Source organism: Erpetoichthys calabaricus, chromosome 1 (assembly GCF_900747795.2).
Source record: "Erpetoichthys calabaricus chromosome 1, fErpCal1.3, whole genome shotgun sequence".
Classification (NCBI taxonomy): Eukaryota; Metazoa; Chordata; class Cladistia; order Polypteriformes; family Polypteridae; genus Erpetoichthys; species Erpetoichthys calabaricus.
Window position 1 is genome coordinate 134,120,824 of NC_041394.2, and position 19,841 is coordinate 134,140,664.

Here is a 19,841-nt window from a genome sequence, read left to right on the forward strand (position 1 = left end):
TTACAAGTTTTAAAAGAAATTTAAAATATATATATATTTTTTTTAATTCACTATTTTCTATACCAGATTTGTCCAGTCCAGAGCCAAAAGCTAACCTGGCAGTACTGGGCAAAAAAGCAGAAAGCAGCTCTAATTTGGGTGCCAGTTTAGTATAGCGAACACTTGCAGATACTCCCATATGAAAGTAGAGTTACCAGTTAACCTAATATGGGATGTGAATGAAAAACCAGAGTAAATTCCATGCAGTAAGAGGGGAATATGTGTAAATATTACTCAGACAGTAACCTGGACTTGGATCCATGGTCTTGAAAGAAAACTCTGCACCAGCCTTACAATATTTTATTAAATTTTGATTTATATTTTTGGCAACATTGTCACCATAAGCAGGTATCAAATAAATTTCTTTGTGTTGAGAGCAATGATAAAGTAACAGTAGCAATGTATTTTTGGGGGTTGAGAAAAAAAAACTGTATCAAGAATAAACACGGTAAGTGCATTGATAACAATATTTTAGTGTTAAAGTTTAGCCTAGTTCTATAGTCGTGGCCAAAAGTTTCGAGAATGACACAAGTATTGGTTTTCACAAAGTTTGCTGTTTTAGTGTTTTTAGATGTTTTTGTCAGGTGTTTCTATGGTACACTGAAGTATAATTACAAGCATTTCATAAGTTTCAAAGGCTTTTATTGACAATTACATTAAGTTTATGCAGAGTAAATATTTGCAGTGTTTGCCCTTCTTTTTCAAGACCTCTGCAATTCGCCCTGGCATGCTGTCGATCAACTTCTGGCCCAAATCCTGACTGATGGCAGCCCATTCTTCTTGCATAATCAATGCTTGGAATCAATGCTTGGAGTAGATGGTGGTGGCAAAAGGACACCGGAAAAAGAAACAGAAGAGAGAATAGGGGTTAGTACAGATTTTAGAGCTACCATGGATAGTTATTATAATGAATTGGATATATAGAGTATCAGGATTAAATTACAGTGAAATTATGAGAAGGCCATGTTAAAATAATGTGTTTTCAGCAGTTTTTTAAAGTTCTCCACTGTATTAGCCTGGCGAATTCCTATTGGCAGGCTATTCCAGATTTTAGGTGCATAACAGCAGAAGGCCACCTCACCACTTCTTTTAAGTTTTGCTCTTGGAATTCTAAGGAGACACTCATTTGAGGATCTGAGATTACGATTTGGAATATAAGATGTCAGACATTCCGATATATAAGATGGGGCAAGATTATTTAAGGCTTTATAAACCATAAGCAGAATATTAAAGTCAATCCTGAATGATACAGGTAACCAGTGTAGTGACATCAAAACTGGAGAAATGTGCTCGGATTTTCTTTTTCCTTGTTAGGATTCTAGCAGCTGCATTCTGCACTAGTTGCAAACGATTTATGTCTTTTTTGGGTATTCCTGAGAAGAGTTTGTTACAGTTATCTAGTCGACTGAAAACAAACGCGTGAACTAATTTCTCAGCATTTTTCAATGATATAAGAGGTCTAACTTTTGCTGTGTTTTTTAAGTGAAAAAATGCTGTCCTAGTGATCTGATTAATATGCGATTTAAAATTCAGATTACAGTCAACAGTTACCCCTAAGCTTTTTACCTCCGTCTTGACTTTTAATCCTAATATATCTAGTTTATTTCTAATAGCCTCATTGTATCCATTATTGCCAATCACTAAGATTTCAGTTTTCTCTTTATTTAGCTTGAGAAAGTTACTATTCATCCATTCTGAAATACAAGTCAGACATTGTGTTAGTGAATCAATAGAATCGGGGTCATCAGGTGCTATTGATAAATACAGCTGTGTGTCATCAGCATAGCTGCGGTAGCTCACGTTGTGCCCTGAGATAATCTGACCTAACGGAAGCATGTAGATTGAGAAGAGCAGCGGACCCAGGATAGAGCCTTGTGGAACACCATATTGGATATCATGTGTCCTTGAATTGTAATTACCACAACTAACAAAGAATTTTCTCTCTGCCAGGTAGGATTCAAACAAATTTAAGACACTGCCAGAGAGGCCCACCCATTGACTAAGGCGATTTCTAAGAATATTATGATCAATGGTGTCAAATGCGGCACTCAGATCTAAGATGAGAACAGATAAATGACCTCTGTCTGCATTTACCCGCTAGTCATTTACTACTTTAACGAGTGCAGTTTCTGTGCTGTGATTTGTTCTAAAACCTGACTGAAATTTATCAAGAATAGCATGTTTATTAAGGTGGTCATTTGACTGCATAATGACTGCCTTCTCTAAAATTTTACTTAAGAAAGGTAGGTTAGAGATGGGTCTAAAATTTCAAGAGCAGAGGGGTCAAGATTATTTTTCTTAAGTAGGGGTTTAACTACAGCAGTCTTGAGATAGTCTGGGAAGACCCCTATATCTAATGACGAATTTACTATGTCAAGAATATTATCAATTAGCACGTCCGATACTTCTTTGAAAAAATTTGTTGGTATTGGGTCAAGGGCGCAGGTGGAGGGTTTCAGTTGAGAAATTATTTTATGTAAATCAGGTAAATCTATCCTAGTGAAAGAGTTTAATTTGTTTACAATGGAATACTGGGGTTTAGGAGGATCCTTAGTGTTGGGGGGATATACTATGTTATTTCTAATATCATTAATTTTTTGATTGAAAAATACAGCAAAAGCCTCACAGGTTTTACTGGAAGTACTTAGGAGGCATTCCTTTGAGTTACCTGGGTTTAGCAAACGATCAATCGTAGAGAATAAGACTCTGGGATTACTAGCATTGTTATTTATAATCTTAGAGAAATAGCAGCGCCTCTCAAGACGGACTGTGTTATTGTATTCTGTTATTTTAACTTTTAATATTTCATAGTGGATAGTTAGTGTAGTCTTCCTCCATTTACGCTCAGCTATACAGCATGTTCTCTTTAAATCAGACACTCTTTGGGTCTTCCATGGTATAACAATGCTAGAAGATTTTTTAACTGTCTTTACAGGTGCAACTAAGTCAACAGCAGCCCTCACTTTAGTATTAAATCTTTCCACCTTATTATTTACATTATCCTCGCTATTACAGTTGGCACTATAAACGGATTGGTTGTTTAGAATGTTTCTAAGTTTTAAAGCTGCTGATGAGTCAAAGAAGCGTTTTTTAACAAAATGCTTCTCATGAGTGTTTTCTAACATTATTTCTAAATTAAAAAGTAGAAGAAAATGGTCTGATAGACCAATATCAATGATCTGCTTTATATCAACTTTTAGTCCTTTAGTAATCACTAAGTCTAATGTATGACCTGCTTTATGTGTAGGCTGATTAACGAGCTGTCTCAAATCAAAAGAGTCCAGGATGTTCATGAATTCTTTTACTTTTTGGTCACACTGATTATCTAAATGAAAATTAAAGTCGCCGACTATTAAGAGTGTGTCATAGTTCGTAATTAAAATTGACATTAAGTCAGAGAATTTATCAAGGAAAGATGCGTTGAATTTATGAGGTCTATACACGGATAATACTAGAACGTGAGAATCTCCATGAATAACAACGGCGAGATACTCAAAGGATTTGAATTTACCAAAACTGCAATCTTTACATTTTAACCGGCTAGAGTAAATGTTTGCTAAGCCGCCACCCCTCTTTCCTTGGCGGTCTGCAGGAGTAAAACTGTAATCCGGAGGTGCAGATTCGATTAAAACAGCCGCGCCATCTGAGCTAAGCCACGTTTCACTTGAAAATACAATGAAATCAATTTTTCTATCACTAATAAGATCGTTGATAAAAAACGTCTTGTTAGTTAAAGTTCTAACATTTAATAGTGCCATATTTAATATTTCGGAGGGGCAGAGATGAATAATATGTGCGTTATTGATATTTGGTACAGGAACTAAGTTATTTTTATTAGCGCCACTCTGTGTGTATTTTTTTTAATCTATAGTCTGTTTTTATAGTTTTAATACATTGTTCATCTAAAGTAGTAATTTTAATTAAATTATTGGTGTTTATGCCATATTGCCTAGATCTTCTGCGTGCATTGAGATTGGTTATTAGAGTATTAATGTTGTGCACTTTTACAGAAGATTTTATTAAACAATTATCATGTCCTAGCACAGCAATAGCATTTCGGAAGGGGTTTAGAATAGAGATAGATAGTCAAGATAAACGAATTACCTTAGATATGTTTTCGGACATGACCCGGGTGCCGAAACTGTTCAGATGCAGGCCATCTCTCTTGAAGAAACACGGACTTTCCCAAAAGAGGTCCCAGTTGTTTATTAATCCGATGTCTTGATTCTTGCAGAAGCCTTGCAGCCAGTTGTTTAATCCTAGCAGACGACTGTAGTACTCGTTTGATCGTCTGACGAGAGGTAGTGGACCCGAAATGAAGATCTTTGCCGATGGGGTCCTCTCCTTCGTGTCTTTAATTAGAGCTGCGAAGTCAGCCTTGAGGATTTCCGACTGTCGATGCCTTATGTCGTTCACGCTGGCATGCAAAACAATCGCTCCAAATGCCCTCTCCTTGTGCTTCTCGTAGATTGCCAGCGCACGTCTCATCACATCTCAGACACGAGCACCGGGAAAACAAGAAACAAACGATTTTCGATTAGGGCATGCCATATTGAGGTTTCTAACTATAGAATCACCTACCACTATTACATCACCAGGGGCTGAAGGCAAACTGGGGATGCGGAGAGGGTCGAACCGGTTTTGAGTCAAAATGCTCGCCTGTGCAAATGGAGGCATTCTAGCCTTGAACCCCCACCTGCATAGCTGAAATCCGCTGAGGTCTTTGTCGGAGTTGTCGTTGCTTCTACAAGGCGCGGGGGTGAAGTTTACTTGATGTTACTCCGATTACAGATGGCGAGGATGGTTTATCCAGTACCCGAGCCTTCAGATCCCTAAGGTATCTTTGTCTGGACAGGAGTTTCTGAATCTGTTCGTCGAGTGCCTGGAGTTCTTCTATGACGACGGCAACGTGATTCATCTCACTGTTGGCCATTGTCTGCTTCTGCTTCCGCTTCCGTTTCATGCCCTAGGAGGAATGAGAGAGAGAGAGATTGGTTAGAAGAGATTCTGTCACAATTCTGAGAGCTCAGGCCAAACATCACCCTAAAAGCACTGAAGCAGCAAACTTTGTGAAAACTTTTCCCCGACTGTAAATACATATGTCCATTCTTTTTCAGCAGCTATTTCTGTAGTAATTAATAGTTCTGTTCAAAAAGTATTTGTCCATGTCTGATTATCTGCTTTGGGCAGCATGGTGGCGCAGTGGGTAGTGCTGCTGCCTCGCAGTTGGGAGACCTGGGGACCTGGGTTCGCCTCCCGGGTCCTCCCTGCGTGGAGTTTGCATGTTTTCCCCGTGTCTGCGTGGGTTTCCTCCAAGCGCTCCGGTTTCCTCCCACAGTCCAAAGACATGCAGGTTAGGCGATTCTAAATTGGCCCTAGTGTGTGCTTGGATTGTGGGTGTGTGTGTGTGAGTCCTGTGGTGGGTTGGCAACCTGCCTAGGATTGGTTCCTGCCTTGTGCCCTGTGTTGGCTGGAATTGGCTCCTGCAGACCCCCGTGACCCTGTGTTCGGATTCAGCGGGTTGGATAATGGATGGATGGATGATTATCTGCTTTACTGAATATTTGGTCAGAACTTTTAAAATGGAATATAGTAAATAGTCTGAGTTAAAAAGTAAGGTTTTGAGCTTTTATGATGTGCTTCAGTGCTTAATGTATATATGATGTGGGGATGAACTTCAATTGACTGCCCAGAACACAGCAATAATGTTAATTTGGGCACCTGAGCACAGTGCTGTTAGTGTTGTCATCAACCTAAAAAAATATGAAGTCAGTACTGTATACTCACATCCATAAATTAGTTTTTTACTTGGATATCTTGCCATCTTAAATTATTCCACTGTTCACACTCTGGGCAGCACACTCATATAGGGGATTTCACTCTCCTCAACCTTGTGTGATGCATCTCCACACACATTGTCCCATATCAGCATCTACACTTGAAACAACTTTTTTTTTACTACACTAACCTAATGATTTGTTTCAGTTTGTGTGGCTTCCAGTGGTTTTTTTTTGCCTTTTTTCTTTTTAGATTAGGTTATCAAAAAACAGATAGGTGTAATGTTAAGTAAAGTCTGCATGTTTCAAACACACATTTTGAGGTTCCAGAGCACATTTAGAGTTCCTACAGTGCAAAAAGCTCCAAATCAGAGGTAAGAAGCAGATCTCCATTCAGCACTGGCTCAAATTAAGCACTGGTGTACTCTAAGTAAAGTCTTTAAAAGAAGCTATTCTCTAATTTATAAAGCACGAGGAACTTAGAATAGAATGGCTGCCTCTCCAGGCCAAGAGTGGCAAACTGGCTTTACAAACTAACATGTAAAATCTAAAGACATAACGACTGAGGTGGCACAGGCACACTCCAGGCCATACACAGTTTTGCATCTGCCTCTAATTGTATAAAATGGTTGTAACGATGACAGTAGTTTTGTCTAAAAAGAGTAAAGAGTCTAAAGAGTAGTCTAAAAATGAGCTAAGGAATTTGGTAGGGAAGTCATTACAAACCTTTTAGTTTCCCAGATGTCATATGTGTAATATATTTGTACGTGCTTTTCCTGTACAATTCAATTCATGTGGACATCCTGAAGTGCTATTGAAATAGAAATCCAAAGGTGACAGAGACATAAGAAAATTCTAAGTTACATAACAAATAGATAGATAGATACTTTATTAATCCCAAGGGGAAATTCACATACTCCAGCAGCACCTTACTGATACAAAAAACAATATTAAAGATTGATAATAATGCAGGTAAAAAACAGACAATATCTTTGTATAATGTTAATGTTTACCCCCCGGGTGGAATTGAAGAGTCGCATAGTTTGGGGGAGGAACGATCTTCTCAGTCTATCAGTGGAGCAGGACAGTGACAGCAGTCTGTCGCTGAAGCTGCTCCTCTGTCTGGCGATGATACTGCTTAGTGGATGCAGTGGATTTTCCATAATTGATAGGAGCCTGCTGAGCGCTCATTGCTCTGCCACAGATGTTAAACTGTCCAGCTCCATGCCAACAATAGAGTCTGCCTTCCTCACCAGTTTGTCCAGGCATAAATACCCACAAGTATAACTTCAGTAGACTCGCTAACACCACACTCTTGAGAATCTTTATTTGCAAATGCAAGTTAGTACAGTCACTCTAAGAAATATTTCTACAAAATTTTGAGAGATGCTTGTTTTTCATTTTTGTGGAACTACTGCACTCCAAAAATGCTAATTGCTACAACAAATGTTCATTATTGATTTGTTGCAAGGGACACTGAAACGAGTGCTCCATCTATATGATATTTTTATATGTTAATTTCCCTATGTACTTGGTAGTGATGCCCTTAAAAAATTAAATCTGTTTCCAGATGGAGAGAAAAAAAATGTATGATATGACAAAAGCCAATAATGACTAATGCTGTACAATGGCAAATGATGTGAAAAAAGAAAAAGATATCTCAAGTTACTCATGTTGTTAAATAGATACTTTCAGAATAAACATAATAAACAAGAAACTAAAGCACCAGGCAGGGGCTGTTCTTCTGTTCGACAGTCAGGAAACAATCCACATTGTTCCTTCTTTTATCTTTGGCTTGGCACCCTTGCATATGCCTTACCTGGGAGGCCTAGAAATGTGATCCCTTTGTAGTAACAAGGAACATTTTAGAACATAATTGCACACAAATAAACATAAAAATAAATACATAGAGTGAAATTAACAATGAATATATAAATAAGTAAATAATAAATAGAACAATTGTTAACAGAAATGATTGAAACTAATGAACATTATTGAAAAATGAACAAAAAAGACAGAAAAAAGAAATTTAAAGATAACCCAGGGAAGGAACACTGGCAAAAACATAACAGTAGCCTTGTGTTCTGCTTTTACAAATTATCACTATTTTATCTAATCCAGTGGTTTAACCTTAGGTCAAAATATGGTGTCATTGTGGAAAACATTTTAAACCAAAGGTGCTATTGTCTGCTGCTCCTGTGCATGATAAAGGTTTATTCCAGCCATCTTTAATGTACATAGTGTTTAATTCATGTAATTTGGACATTTAAAGACCTCTGTAGTGACAATGTGACAACAGGTTTACATCCTTCAAATCAATCAAAACAGAAATACCTGATAGCACATTACCTTTACTGTGTGCAAGATCACAACTATATTAAATGAAACATGTCAAACATTATTACTATATCCAATATCCATCATTATCCACAGTTAAACTTATATTATCTAGTGGAGACTTCACCAATTTACCTTAAAGATGGCATTTTAAAACAGAACTCTCACATAGTGAATGGAAACATATTGCCCAGTGCAATACAGAATCCAAAGGCGTAGTTGATATCAGAGCACAGGTTCAAATAATCCAAAAATACACTAAAAGCAATACCAAAGACAAAGGCACAGTTAAATACAAGAAGCACTCCACTCGCTAGCATGTTTGAAATGAATCTCCACAAACTATGGAAGGCCCTCCCATAAATAGGGTGGACGGCCATTCCTGGCGGCAAGTGATTCCTGTTCCCAGCTATAAAACCGTTCAGTTCACACTCTCAACCTGTCCAGAATGGACCTAAGATCAGTCCCTTAAGATTACTCAATTTCAATATACGGGGTGGATCCCCAAAACTTTATCTTGTGTTGGTGCTACATGTATACCAATTATATTTGTAAATATCAGAGTTTTGTTTAAGACCCTGCGACACACAGTATGGCTGTAGATAAGGACATGAGGGATGTCCTTATTTTCTTGAATGCACACTCATGGACTGTAGTGTTACTATGTTTATGAAACAGAGCTTTACTCCATAGGTTAATTTAAAATTATAGACTAAATGTTTAACCTGCAAAGAAGCAAGTCTAAATCAGCATGGAGTTCTGGATTTTTCAGAATTAAATATTAATAAATGTAATCTTTGATAATTTGGATATATTAAAAAACTCCAAGTGAAGGAAAAGTGTCAGTGTAGTGGGTGCTGCCACTCGTCCAGACATTTCAATATAGGAGGTAATTCCTTGGCCTACTGTCACAGTGTGGCAAAGGTAATTTACAGGTAAGGCCTTTGTCAGATGCATTAGTGAAATATTAAAAGATAACGACAAACAGAATTTTAATGTAAATTATGAAAAAGATATTTTTAAATACCTAAAACAGCTTCCTGGTGTGCATTCATACTTAGAAAGCTTCTGACCGCTCTAAATTATCCCCCATGATACAGCATAAGCAAGACAAGCTGTAATTAGAATTAAACTAAACCATATTGATGCAATTTCATGCTGAGGCTAAGCTTGCAAATTAAACATTTTCATTGCTATTTTTCACATTGCTCTTTAGCTATGATAATTTATATTCAATGAGCTATAGCTCTAGTGCTCTGTGGGTTTATCAAAATAAATGGAGACAAAAGAAGCAAGTGATTCTTGCTGTGTGACTTTATAAAATGCACTTATTGAGTATAGTGAATTCCTATTACAGTATCTTTGGCAAGTAAAGCACAAATCCTCAGGTGTCTTTTGTATCTGTAACATTTAAGTATCTAACTGTCTTCTTATATAACAACATGTCACTGTGTTGTTGTGTACTATATGAAGATGTAAATCCACAATTTCTCCTCCTCATTGAGTTCAAAGTTCTGGCTGCTGTTTGTAATAAATGTATTGAAAATCTTATTTGCACTTATTTACAGAAAAGCTAAAAAGATAACTAAATCAAAAAGTAATGAAAACATACAACACTCAATTTACTGTGCAACACACTGTGAAGAAAATCATATATAGTACACAATAATAAATGAAATTGTCGAGCATGCAGTGCAAAATAATAAATTACTGGGTAAATCATTTACAAATGTCACTTTTTAATAAAAACAAAAACATTGCACACACCGCTCAATTTGCTCAACAATAAAACTCTGGCTTACACATTGTTGTTTGCCCCATGTAAGCATGCCAGACACCTGAAACGCACAGATGTTAGCTTTCTTACTTTTCCAGAGACTTGCACTGCAACTCATTCTGAGCATGTTTAGCTTTATTACTCCTACTTAAGTACTTTTTACATCTAGGTCTGTCCTTGAAGTTCCATCATTACTCTGGTGTGTCAAATATCCAATGGTAATTGCTGAGTCCGGATAGTTCTGTAGTGCTGGATAAGCACTGAAATCTTACTCTGGTACTATGGAATATTCAAAAAAATAGTTAGGATATATGCATCTTAAGTATGTCAATCATATCATATACAGATACAAAACACTGCAAATAAAAGTCACATGATCTATAACTATAACGATCTAGTACATTTTTTTCATGAGACATATGCACTTACTCACTGTGTGTGCAATATTAAAATGGCAGAAATAAATATTTTGTGCATTTTTAGGCTAAAGAAAACAATGACAAACTTGGGTGTTGCATTGTGTTGCATGGCATAATAAATCAGAACATAAGACATTTAACAAATGAGAGGAGACCATTCAGGCCATCAGGCTCATTTGTTTAGCTAATAGCTGTTATTTAAAAAAAAGTTTGTGAGAAAATATTGTAACAGTGTGCAGAAAATCTGAAAGACAGCAGTCTATGTGGGATGAATGTCTGGGAGAAGGTTGGACAGGGCTAAATGGTCAAGTGGCAACATCGCACATCCTTTAAATTGGGGGATTAAGAAAGAGAGCAGAGGATTTCTTAGGAAGCAAAAACAAATGGAAATCCATGCAAGAAGTTGCAGTGTTGCTGCCTATTATTATTATGATCCTGTGGCAGTGCTAATGAGAGGACTTAATTTCCAAGCATTCTGCACGAGTACTCAGGGGCTGACAAGAGATCGGCGCAAACTCTAAAAGAACTTGCCATTTAATTTTAGACTTCAAAACAGACAACACATAGATGCAACAGTGTTTGACAGATAGCATTCCAGTTATATACATAACAAAAAGCGGCTTTTCTGCCCAGTGCTGCCATGTTTTTTTTTGTGTGCAGACTGTATAGTACAATTCATATGTATACCTTAACTGCTAAGATTTTCTATATCTGATTTATTGTGTATTCTGTGGTATTAGTAAGATTTCAGTGTTCACCCAGCAGGACTCTCCTGATTACCACAGTATATTTTTCATAATGACCTTCAACTGATTAATAAGGTGCCAAGGTGGAAATTATCATTGACAGTATTTGAAGTAAAATAAATAAAGACACTGGAGTCTCAGAATGTTTCATTATTATGGTAACACCCTCAAACTGCAATAAATTAAACAAACATAGTTTTGGAAATATGTATGATGTGAGAAGAAGAAATGAAAATTAATGTAGCATGTATGAAGTTTTTAACTTCTGCCCATCCAAATATCTCTGTTTCACCTTCCAGCCGGGACACGGGATATATTAAGGGATGAATACAATAAATTATTGAAAGTCTACATTAAATAACTTTCAGTTTCTTTGTTGTAGTTCTGACATGGTGAAAGACTGTCTTTCAATGAACAACCGAAACACACTTGCGCAATAAACCAAATAAATTTATTTATAACATAAGGATAATAGAAAATGGATATCTGCAAATAATACAATTTATTTATAACATAAGGATAATAGAACATTGATATATTAAAGTATTTATGCAGCATATAAATATGTATATAGATATATAGACAAAGAACATTAAAAAACAACACAACACATAAAATTACAATAACTTAGTTGTACTTTTTTCCTTTAGAAAAAGTACATGACTTATGAATTCTGATCTTTTGTTCATTTGTGACTAAGATGGATAAGTCCTTTAGCTAGTTATTAAGTTTCTAGTTCCTGCACCTTGGTGTTCCTTTGCTCACAGCTACTCCACACTGGGTTTCCCCATTTGTGTGCATGTGAGATGCTGCTCTGAACTTTCCCACTGAATTTAGGAAAAAAAACTTATAACAGCCAAAAACTTATCTTTCACAAAGGTTATGACTTTTCAATTAAAGTGATAACATTTCCATAACTTGTTTTCTGAGTTTATTCTAACTATTAAGTTACAATTAATAGTTCTCTGGATAAAAAGTAAGGTATTTATTGTTTGGTGTAGGTGATGTTTTGTTCCTTTCTCCTTCAACTTTCCTCAGCTCAAACGAAAAGTGTGGTATAGCAAGTCTACTGTTCAGAAAAATGGCTGTTTGCACTGAAGAGTAAAACAGGTGTGAGCAATCATCTGAGAAGATGGCCTGTCTCCAGGTTGGTGTGAGGCAGACAGCCGACTGTGCATTTCCTTGCCAGCCGGCACATGTGGATAGTCTGATTGTCTCTATCAGTGCAGGGCGGCAATCAGGTGATCACACCTGCAACCGTTCCCCAGCATATAAAAGGGGAGCACATGGGATTTGAAAGAAAAAAGAAGAGAGAATGATCTGGGGAACAAAAGAACAGAGGTTATAGGAAACGAGAACGGAAGGCAGGAGGCGAAAGGAGACGATTGAAGCTAGCTCAATAGCGGGAGAAGGCAGGCAGCTGGGAGGAGAACCCCTGGAGAGAAGTGTGTGGCCAGCACTTGGAACAGTTGAAGTGGGTCACTCCGGCTGAGCATGTTTGAGGAGCAGGAGTGACTTGCTGCAGAATTTTTTTTTTTTTCAGTTTGGTGCCGCCGTGAGTGGAACTACGGACTGGGATATCCTGCAGGGATCATATAGTGAGAACATTGAGGAGGTTGTTGACTGCACTATTGACTACATCAACTTCTGTATGGACATTGTAGTTCCAGTAAGAATAGTACGCTGCTATGCTAACAACAAGCAATGGATTACAAGTGACATCAAGGGCCTTTTGAACCAAAAAAAAGGGCTTTTAAAGGCGGTGATCAGCATGAGCTCAAGCATGTGCAGAAGGAACTCCGAGTCCAGCTCAGGGCGGCGAAGGAGCAGTACAGGAGAAAGCTGGAGCAGAAGTTGCAGAATAACAGCATGAAGGAAGTGTGGGATGGGATGAAGTTCATCACTGGCTGCAGCTTGAAGCGGGGTGCCACCATCGAGAGAGACGTGGAGAGAGCAAACCTGATGAACAACTTCTTTAACAGGTTTGATCACCCTAACCCACTCTCACCTCGGAGTACTGCATCCTCCACCCATCCTTCTGCTGACACCAGCATAGGAGAGAGTTTCCCCCCACCCACAATTACAGCAGCCCAGGTAAGCAGAGAGCTGAGGAGACTTTGTGCCAGCAAAGCTGTTGGTCCAGATGTAGTATCGCCATGACTGCTGAAGGCCAGTGCATTGGAGCTGGGGAGTCCTCTACAGCGTATCTTCAACCTGAGCCTGGAACAGGGGAGAATCCCGAGGCTTTAGAAAACATCTTGCATCACCCCAGTCCCAAAGGTATCACATCCTGGTGAACTGAATGACTTCAGGCCTGTTGCCCTGATGTCACATGTGATGAAGACCATGTAGCGGCTGCTGCTTCACCACCTGAGGCCACAGGTCCGCCACACCCTTGACCCTCTGCAGGAGAAGGTGGGAACGGAGGATGCCATCATCTATATGCTACACCGATCCAACTTCCACTTGGAGTTTTTTAATTGTGTATATTCCTATTCTTTAATTCCTACATACAGTATCTAATGTACCAATAGTGACTGCATGATACTATTAACTAATAACTAAACTAATGTATTTTAATAATTTATCAATTATTGAATATTTTTTTTTGTATTGCCTTTCTTCATTTCTATGTAAAATGCCTGTATAGGGTTTACCTGAGTATAAAAGTTCTTTCTAGACAAAGATTAAAAAAAAACAAGACAGAAAGTAGTTTAAAATGTTTGAACATAAATTAAATTGATGTGCAAAGATTTTGATGATGATGGGTGAACCACCATCTGAAGTAGCAGTCGTGCAAGTATTAGCCTATGCCAGGGGTCTCCAACCTTTTTTCCCCTGAGAGCTACTTTTACAAAATGAAAATGGCCGAGAGCTACTCATGTTTTCTAACGTTTATTCTCATAGTTTATTTCAAACCAAACAAACTAAATAAGCTTGTTTTGCCTGAATATTTTCAAAATGTTGGTGTCAACAACTCACATTTTGAATTAAAACATCACAAAAAATATTTAGTTCACCCGCAAGTGCATTTTGCATGTCTGTATGCATTTTCTAGTGTATCTCACACTATTGAATTAAAACATGAATGCTGTCAAGACAAAACAATGCAATTACAAATACACATATATTACTTATTCATTTGTCATTTTGTTACATGTCACTGTTTCACTTCACAAGAGTATTCACATGTCCAGTTGCATGTGTGATGTGTTTTTTAGTTAGTGAGAGGTGTATGGTGGAGTGTAGCCACTTAGGTTCACTCTTATATAGTCATTTAAATGTTCGTCTGTCAGTCTTGTTCTGAACTTTGTTTTCATGACATTCATGTCAGAATAGGCAGATTCACAGAGGTATGTAGACCGAAACAAAGCAGACATTTTCAGAGCTGCTTGGTGAAGATTCTTATGGTTATCCGGCTCTACTAAGCTCCAGAAATGCTGAGAATGCTGTTGAGACTTTAACTGCACATTATTTTGAAGGTTTACTAATATATAAAATATAAAATCCAATGTCTCTCTGTCTGTATGTCTGTCTGTTTTAAATGAGAGAGCTACTTAACGGATTTAGATCTGTTTTTTTTCTATAATTTGCCTGAACATTTTGGTTGATTTTGTGACCTCCTCATTTCGCTATCTAAATATATAATTCACTAAGTCCATGGCAAGCAAGACGCACGCAAGACAGCCACACCCGCCAACTCACAGAGCCCCGCCCACCAACAATTCACTAAACAGCCGACCATGGCGCAAGAGCGAAAGCATTTGCCAAGAATGTGTTCATTAATCAAGAACAAAAGTCGGATGTTCGAAGAAGATCACATACCGTCGTAGTTCTGACCATACACAATGCCAACTGGCGATCCGGCGGCGTTATTCCCATGACCCGCCGGGCAGCCAACTGGGTAACCAAAATCTTTGGGTTCTGGGGCGAGTATGGTTGCAAAGCTGAAACTGAAAGGAATTGACGGAAGGGCGCCACCAAGTGTGGAACCTGTGGCTTAATTTGACTCAACACAGGAAACCTCATCCGGCCTGAACGTGGCTCACAGGTGCATGCGACTGAGGCAGTGTGTGGAAAATGAACAGTTAACGTGACTCACAAGTGCATGTGGACTGTACACAGACAAAAGCAATTCAGGTGAGGAGTTGGGGGCTGACACATGAGCAGGAAGTGCGTACTGAACGATGACTAAGAGATGACTTAAGAAATCGGCAGACTAGAATAGCGGGGGCGGAATGGGCGTCAGACGATCGAACTTGCCTATCTAGAGGATGTAAATGTCCTAACACGGGTTCCGTAGGTGAACCTGCGGAAGGATCGTTACCAGTTGTGCCGACCCGTCGTTGGACGGTTAGGACCCGAAACCTCTTGGGCCCGCTTCCCCACCCTCTCTCCAGAGTTCCATCTTTGCATTCACTTACAGTCGTATCCTCAAACCAACCCCATTTGGACAACTGTGTCTTTCAGGAAGTGTTCACCCATCAATACATAATTATGCGGCATATGCTACGCCGCAGGTTGGCTAGTTTATCGTAGTTTGCTTGTGGTACTCATTTATTTGCGCAAATCCAACAAACACACAGCGGGGCAAGGGGAAGGGGTGGGACCTTCCTCACTCACTCGCCAGCTTCGGGGCGTGTTCCTTAACTCCGCTTAGCTAGCGAACAAGAGAACAATTGAAATCAACTTTGTTTGATATTTAAAATAAAGTGTTACTTAGGTCTTGATGAGTTTGAGTCCGGATATTCTCTTAAGTGTATGCCACATTGAAAAGATAGATTGCAATTCAGATTGTGGATCGTGATATGATTTTGTGGAAAGATCGCTTCCAAGTTTTCAAATTTATGTAGGATTCATTAACCCTTTGGCGAGCTACTTGGAAAGGGGTAGCTCACAAGCGACGTGTTGGAGACCTCTGGCCTAGGCATAGCAAGTTTACTAGTTTATAGCACAAAAGCTACTAGTTCATCAAAATTTGTTATCACAGGCTTTGTTTTCAATCTTAGACCTGAATTAAAATAATTCAGCTTGACTGACATTCAGGTGCTTTTCTGTTATTTACTTGTCTGTCGACTTTCTGCTGGCTTAATTTTTATACAGATCTTGGTCATCTAGATAGAAAGCAGTGGTCCTCTTTTTAAATTTGACATGAAAGTAATTATCCAATTTTTTATATGAACATAACAATATCTGAGCTGAGCCACATAACCTGTCCACATAACATTTAATATATAATTCTCCCATCCACGATGCTTTACAAAATTATGCAATAAATAAACTGTCAAGACTCCATTAATCACAATAAGAAAAACAAAGAATTTGTAAGAGGGTTGAGTATACTTTTTATCAATAAAATGTATTATAACTCACTATTTAAGATACTACAAGCACAGTTCAAAAAACTTCTTTTGTATTCTGATCGGTTGCCACAAGGGAAATAAGACATGCAAGTGCCACAAACAGGGGACTGGCAGCAAAGCAGTGGAGCTGCCAAACCAGCAGATAGCAAGGCAGCAGAGTAAATCTGCATGGGAAAGATAAAACACCGCACCCCAGGATCTATCTGCTTGTAGGATATTTTTAAGAGAGAGAAAGTAGGCTACAAGCTGCAGTGGTTCCAGAAGACACCTAAAATGCTATGATCTGGTAGTGCTGGGACAGTCTTAACTCCCAAAGATAATGTTGGTGGTCCACAAGTTGTTCCATGGAAATATTTAACTTCTTCTCTGATTAAAAGCCATATTATATATGGAACTGTGACAAAGGCTTGACTGGAGAAGGAAATACAGAAAAACAAGAAAATGAAAACAAACAGAAGATATAATTTTAATATTTGAGGTGTCACAATCCATTCTGGTGAATTAAAAAACAATTACTATAATTGTTTAAATTATGCTTGCTGGTTACTTGATATTATTTTTTTCATCAGCAATAAAGGAGGCACATTAAGCAAGAAATCTCTAGCAGAAAAATATCATTTAAAAGAGATAACCATAAGTTGCTATCAGAGAAAGCAACAACTCTGAGGCATCTCACTTAGCAAAACAAATCAGAATTTTACACAGAGGAACCTCCCAGGGGGTGATTCAGGAATTCACCTACACTCTTAAAAAAATAAAGGTGGCAGATTGGTTCTTCAGAGTGATGCCATAGGGGAATCATTTTTGGTTCCCAAAAGACCCATACATGTGACGGTTCCAGAAAGAATCATTATTTAGTTCAATCTTTAACAGGCTCCACACAGTAACAGATGGTAACAAATCTACGAAATGCCAATGGGTTCCTAATTTTAAAAAGACTCTTGATGCAGACAGTAACACAGTCTAAGTCCAGATTGTACCTAATCTGTTAGTGTCCTGCTAGGTAGCCTTCCATACATTAATGATTTCAGTTTTTCTATGCATTAGAAGGTTTTTCAAAGAACAAAGAAACAACTCCATATACAAAGAACCATTACCAGAATGAAATGGTGCTTTGTCAAGCAAAAGTTCAATAAGGAACCACACAATCCTGTAAAGTCCCATAAAGTACAATTAAAGAACCAGTATTTTTAAAAGTGCATGTGAATGGTCTGACAGGCTGAGGCAGCACACTAAAAACAAAGAGCAGGTAATGCTTAACTGGCCAGCAGCACAGAAAAATGAGATGCAGTAGCAACTGCTGGTAGGCTGGAGAGATCAGATTGTGCACACAAAACAAAGGTGAAAGCAGGTTCTGGTGGGCAGCTTTGAATACATAGTGACCTCAAAAAAGCCAATAAGGAGCTAGGATGGACAGACACTGATCGAAAACCATATTTCAGCTTGACAGTAAGAAAAAACATAGGTATCAAAAACTGTAAACCAGGCTCAAAAAGCTTAAAGCACCACTATACTCAATCACATGTACTACCACAAGTATTTTATGGATGCTGCCATGTCAAACATGAAAGTCTTTCCTGAGACTCTTAACATGTTCCATGTAGCATATCATCACAAAATCATATATGTGGCACAGACAATTTTAAAAAAAGGTACCGATCAACTAAACACATTAGAACAATCTATATGAGAACAGGCAATTCAGCCCAACAAAGCTTGCCAGCCTTATCCACTTAATTCTTCTAAGCTAACATCAAGTCTAATTTTAGTCCCTAAAGTCCTACTGTTTACCATACTATTTGGTGATATATATTCTATGTATCTATTGTTCTCTGTGTAAAGAAAAACTTCCTAATGTGTGTGTGAAATTAACCATTAAGAAGTTACCAACTGTGTCCACATGTTCTTGATGAACTAATTTTAACTTTTGCTTAAAGTAAAAGGCTCAAATCTTTCAGTCTTTCCTCATGATTCATCCCCTGTAGCCCTGGAATCAGCCTAGTCGCTCTTCTCTGAATCTTTTTTAGTGCATTTATGTACTTTTTGTAGCCTGGAGACCAAAATTGTACACAGTACTTCAGATGAGACCTCACCAGTGCATTACAAAGCTTGAACATAACCTCCTTGGATTTACACTCTACACGTTGTATTATATAAATTAACATTCTGTTAGCTTTCTTAATGGCTTCTGAACACTGTCAGCCAATTAACGTCAGCCAATTCTGATACGGTTCCTCGCGCCATCACCCTCTGCTTCCCATGTCTGAGCCAGTTTTGCACCCCTCTACAAACAATGCAATGCATTTCATCTTTAAAATCATATCAATTATACATCCTAGTATTCTAACAGCACACAGCTCCAAGAGGATAGCTCCTGGAAATCTAAATTGACTTAGAAGCCAGTCACAATCATCTGTAAACACAAGCTCTCTTCTATTGAACTGAATTGAATTAGTTTATCGTCATTGTATGGTACAATGAGATACAATATACAAACCTCCATAAACTTATTTTCCCATAAAATTATAAAATAACAATAATAATAATGCAATAAAAAACTATGAAAAATATACAGTATGAAAGCATAAGTACAATATACATAGTGAAAATGGTTCATAAACTGGCTCAGGTTGTGCCATATTACAGCTGTAGTGAAAGTTTATAGTGAGGTAATTGTTAATTATAAGTACAAACAATTCTACAAGGAGCACTTGATGGACTAATTGAGTGTGATTATAGCTCTTGGGATGAAGTTGTTTCTGAACCTCAAGGCCTGTGCATGAAAGGTTCTGAAGCTTTTGCCAAATGGGAGAACTTCAAATAGACTGTGAGCATGGCTGAATGTAATCCAGGCAGATGCTGGTGGCTTTCCTCATGCTGCATGTGCTATAAATAAACAACTAGCCATTCCTCGCGGCTTTGCCTGCATATTAGTGAAACAGGACAGTGAGAAGGGCCCTGCCCAGCTTTCTACTCCTGACATCACTCTTCCCCCTCCCCTCGGCCCGCAGCCTCTGTTTCAATTTAGCATGAATATATCGCTTCTGCAAGTGAACTATGATTCTCAGCGCAATGAGAGAAGTCACAAAATCAACCGGAAGTAAATTATAGAAAAAAAAAAGATCTAAATCCATTAAGTAGTTCTCTCGTTCGCTAACTAAGAGGAGTTAAATTTACGCCCCAAAGCAGACTCATGAGTGAGGAGGGCCCCACCCCACTCCCTGCATTCCGATGAGTTTCTCTTGGATTCGCGCTAATAAATCGGTACCGCACGCGAACTATGATACTTAGCGTGATGAGAAAGTCGCAAAATCAACCGGAATGTTCAAGCAAATTATAGGAAAAAAAATCGAAATCCGTTAAGTAGTTCTCTTACTTGCTAA

The 19,841-nt window shown here is 38.2% G+C and overlaps 1 protein-coding gene across 1 annotated transcript in view; it reads left to right on the plus strand.

The window, feature by feature from the left end:
- LOC127527154 (uncharacterized) overlaps nt 1-13,775 on the plus strand; it is a 448,528-nt gene extending 434,753 nt beyond the window's left edge. Inside the window, exons 3-4 of the mRNA XM_051924868.1 lie at nt 13,078-13,183; nt 13,746-13,775. Of these exons, the coding sequence (XP_051780828.1) occupies nt 13,078-13,183; nt 13,746-13,775 (136 nt within the window). The remainder of the gene's footprint in view (nt 1-13,077; nt 13,184-13,745) is intronic.
- Nucleotides 13,776-19,841: the final 6,066 nt, after the last annotated feature.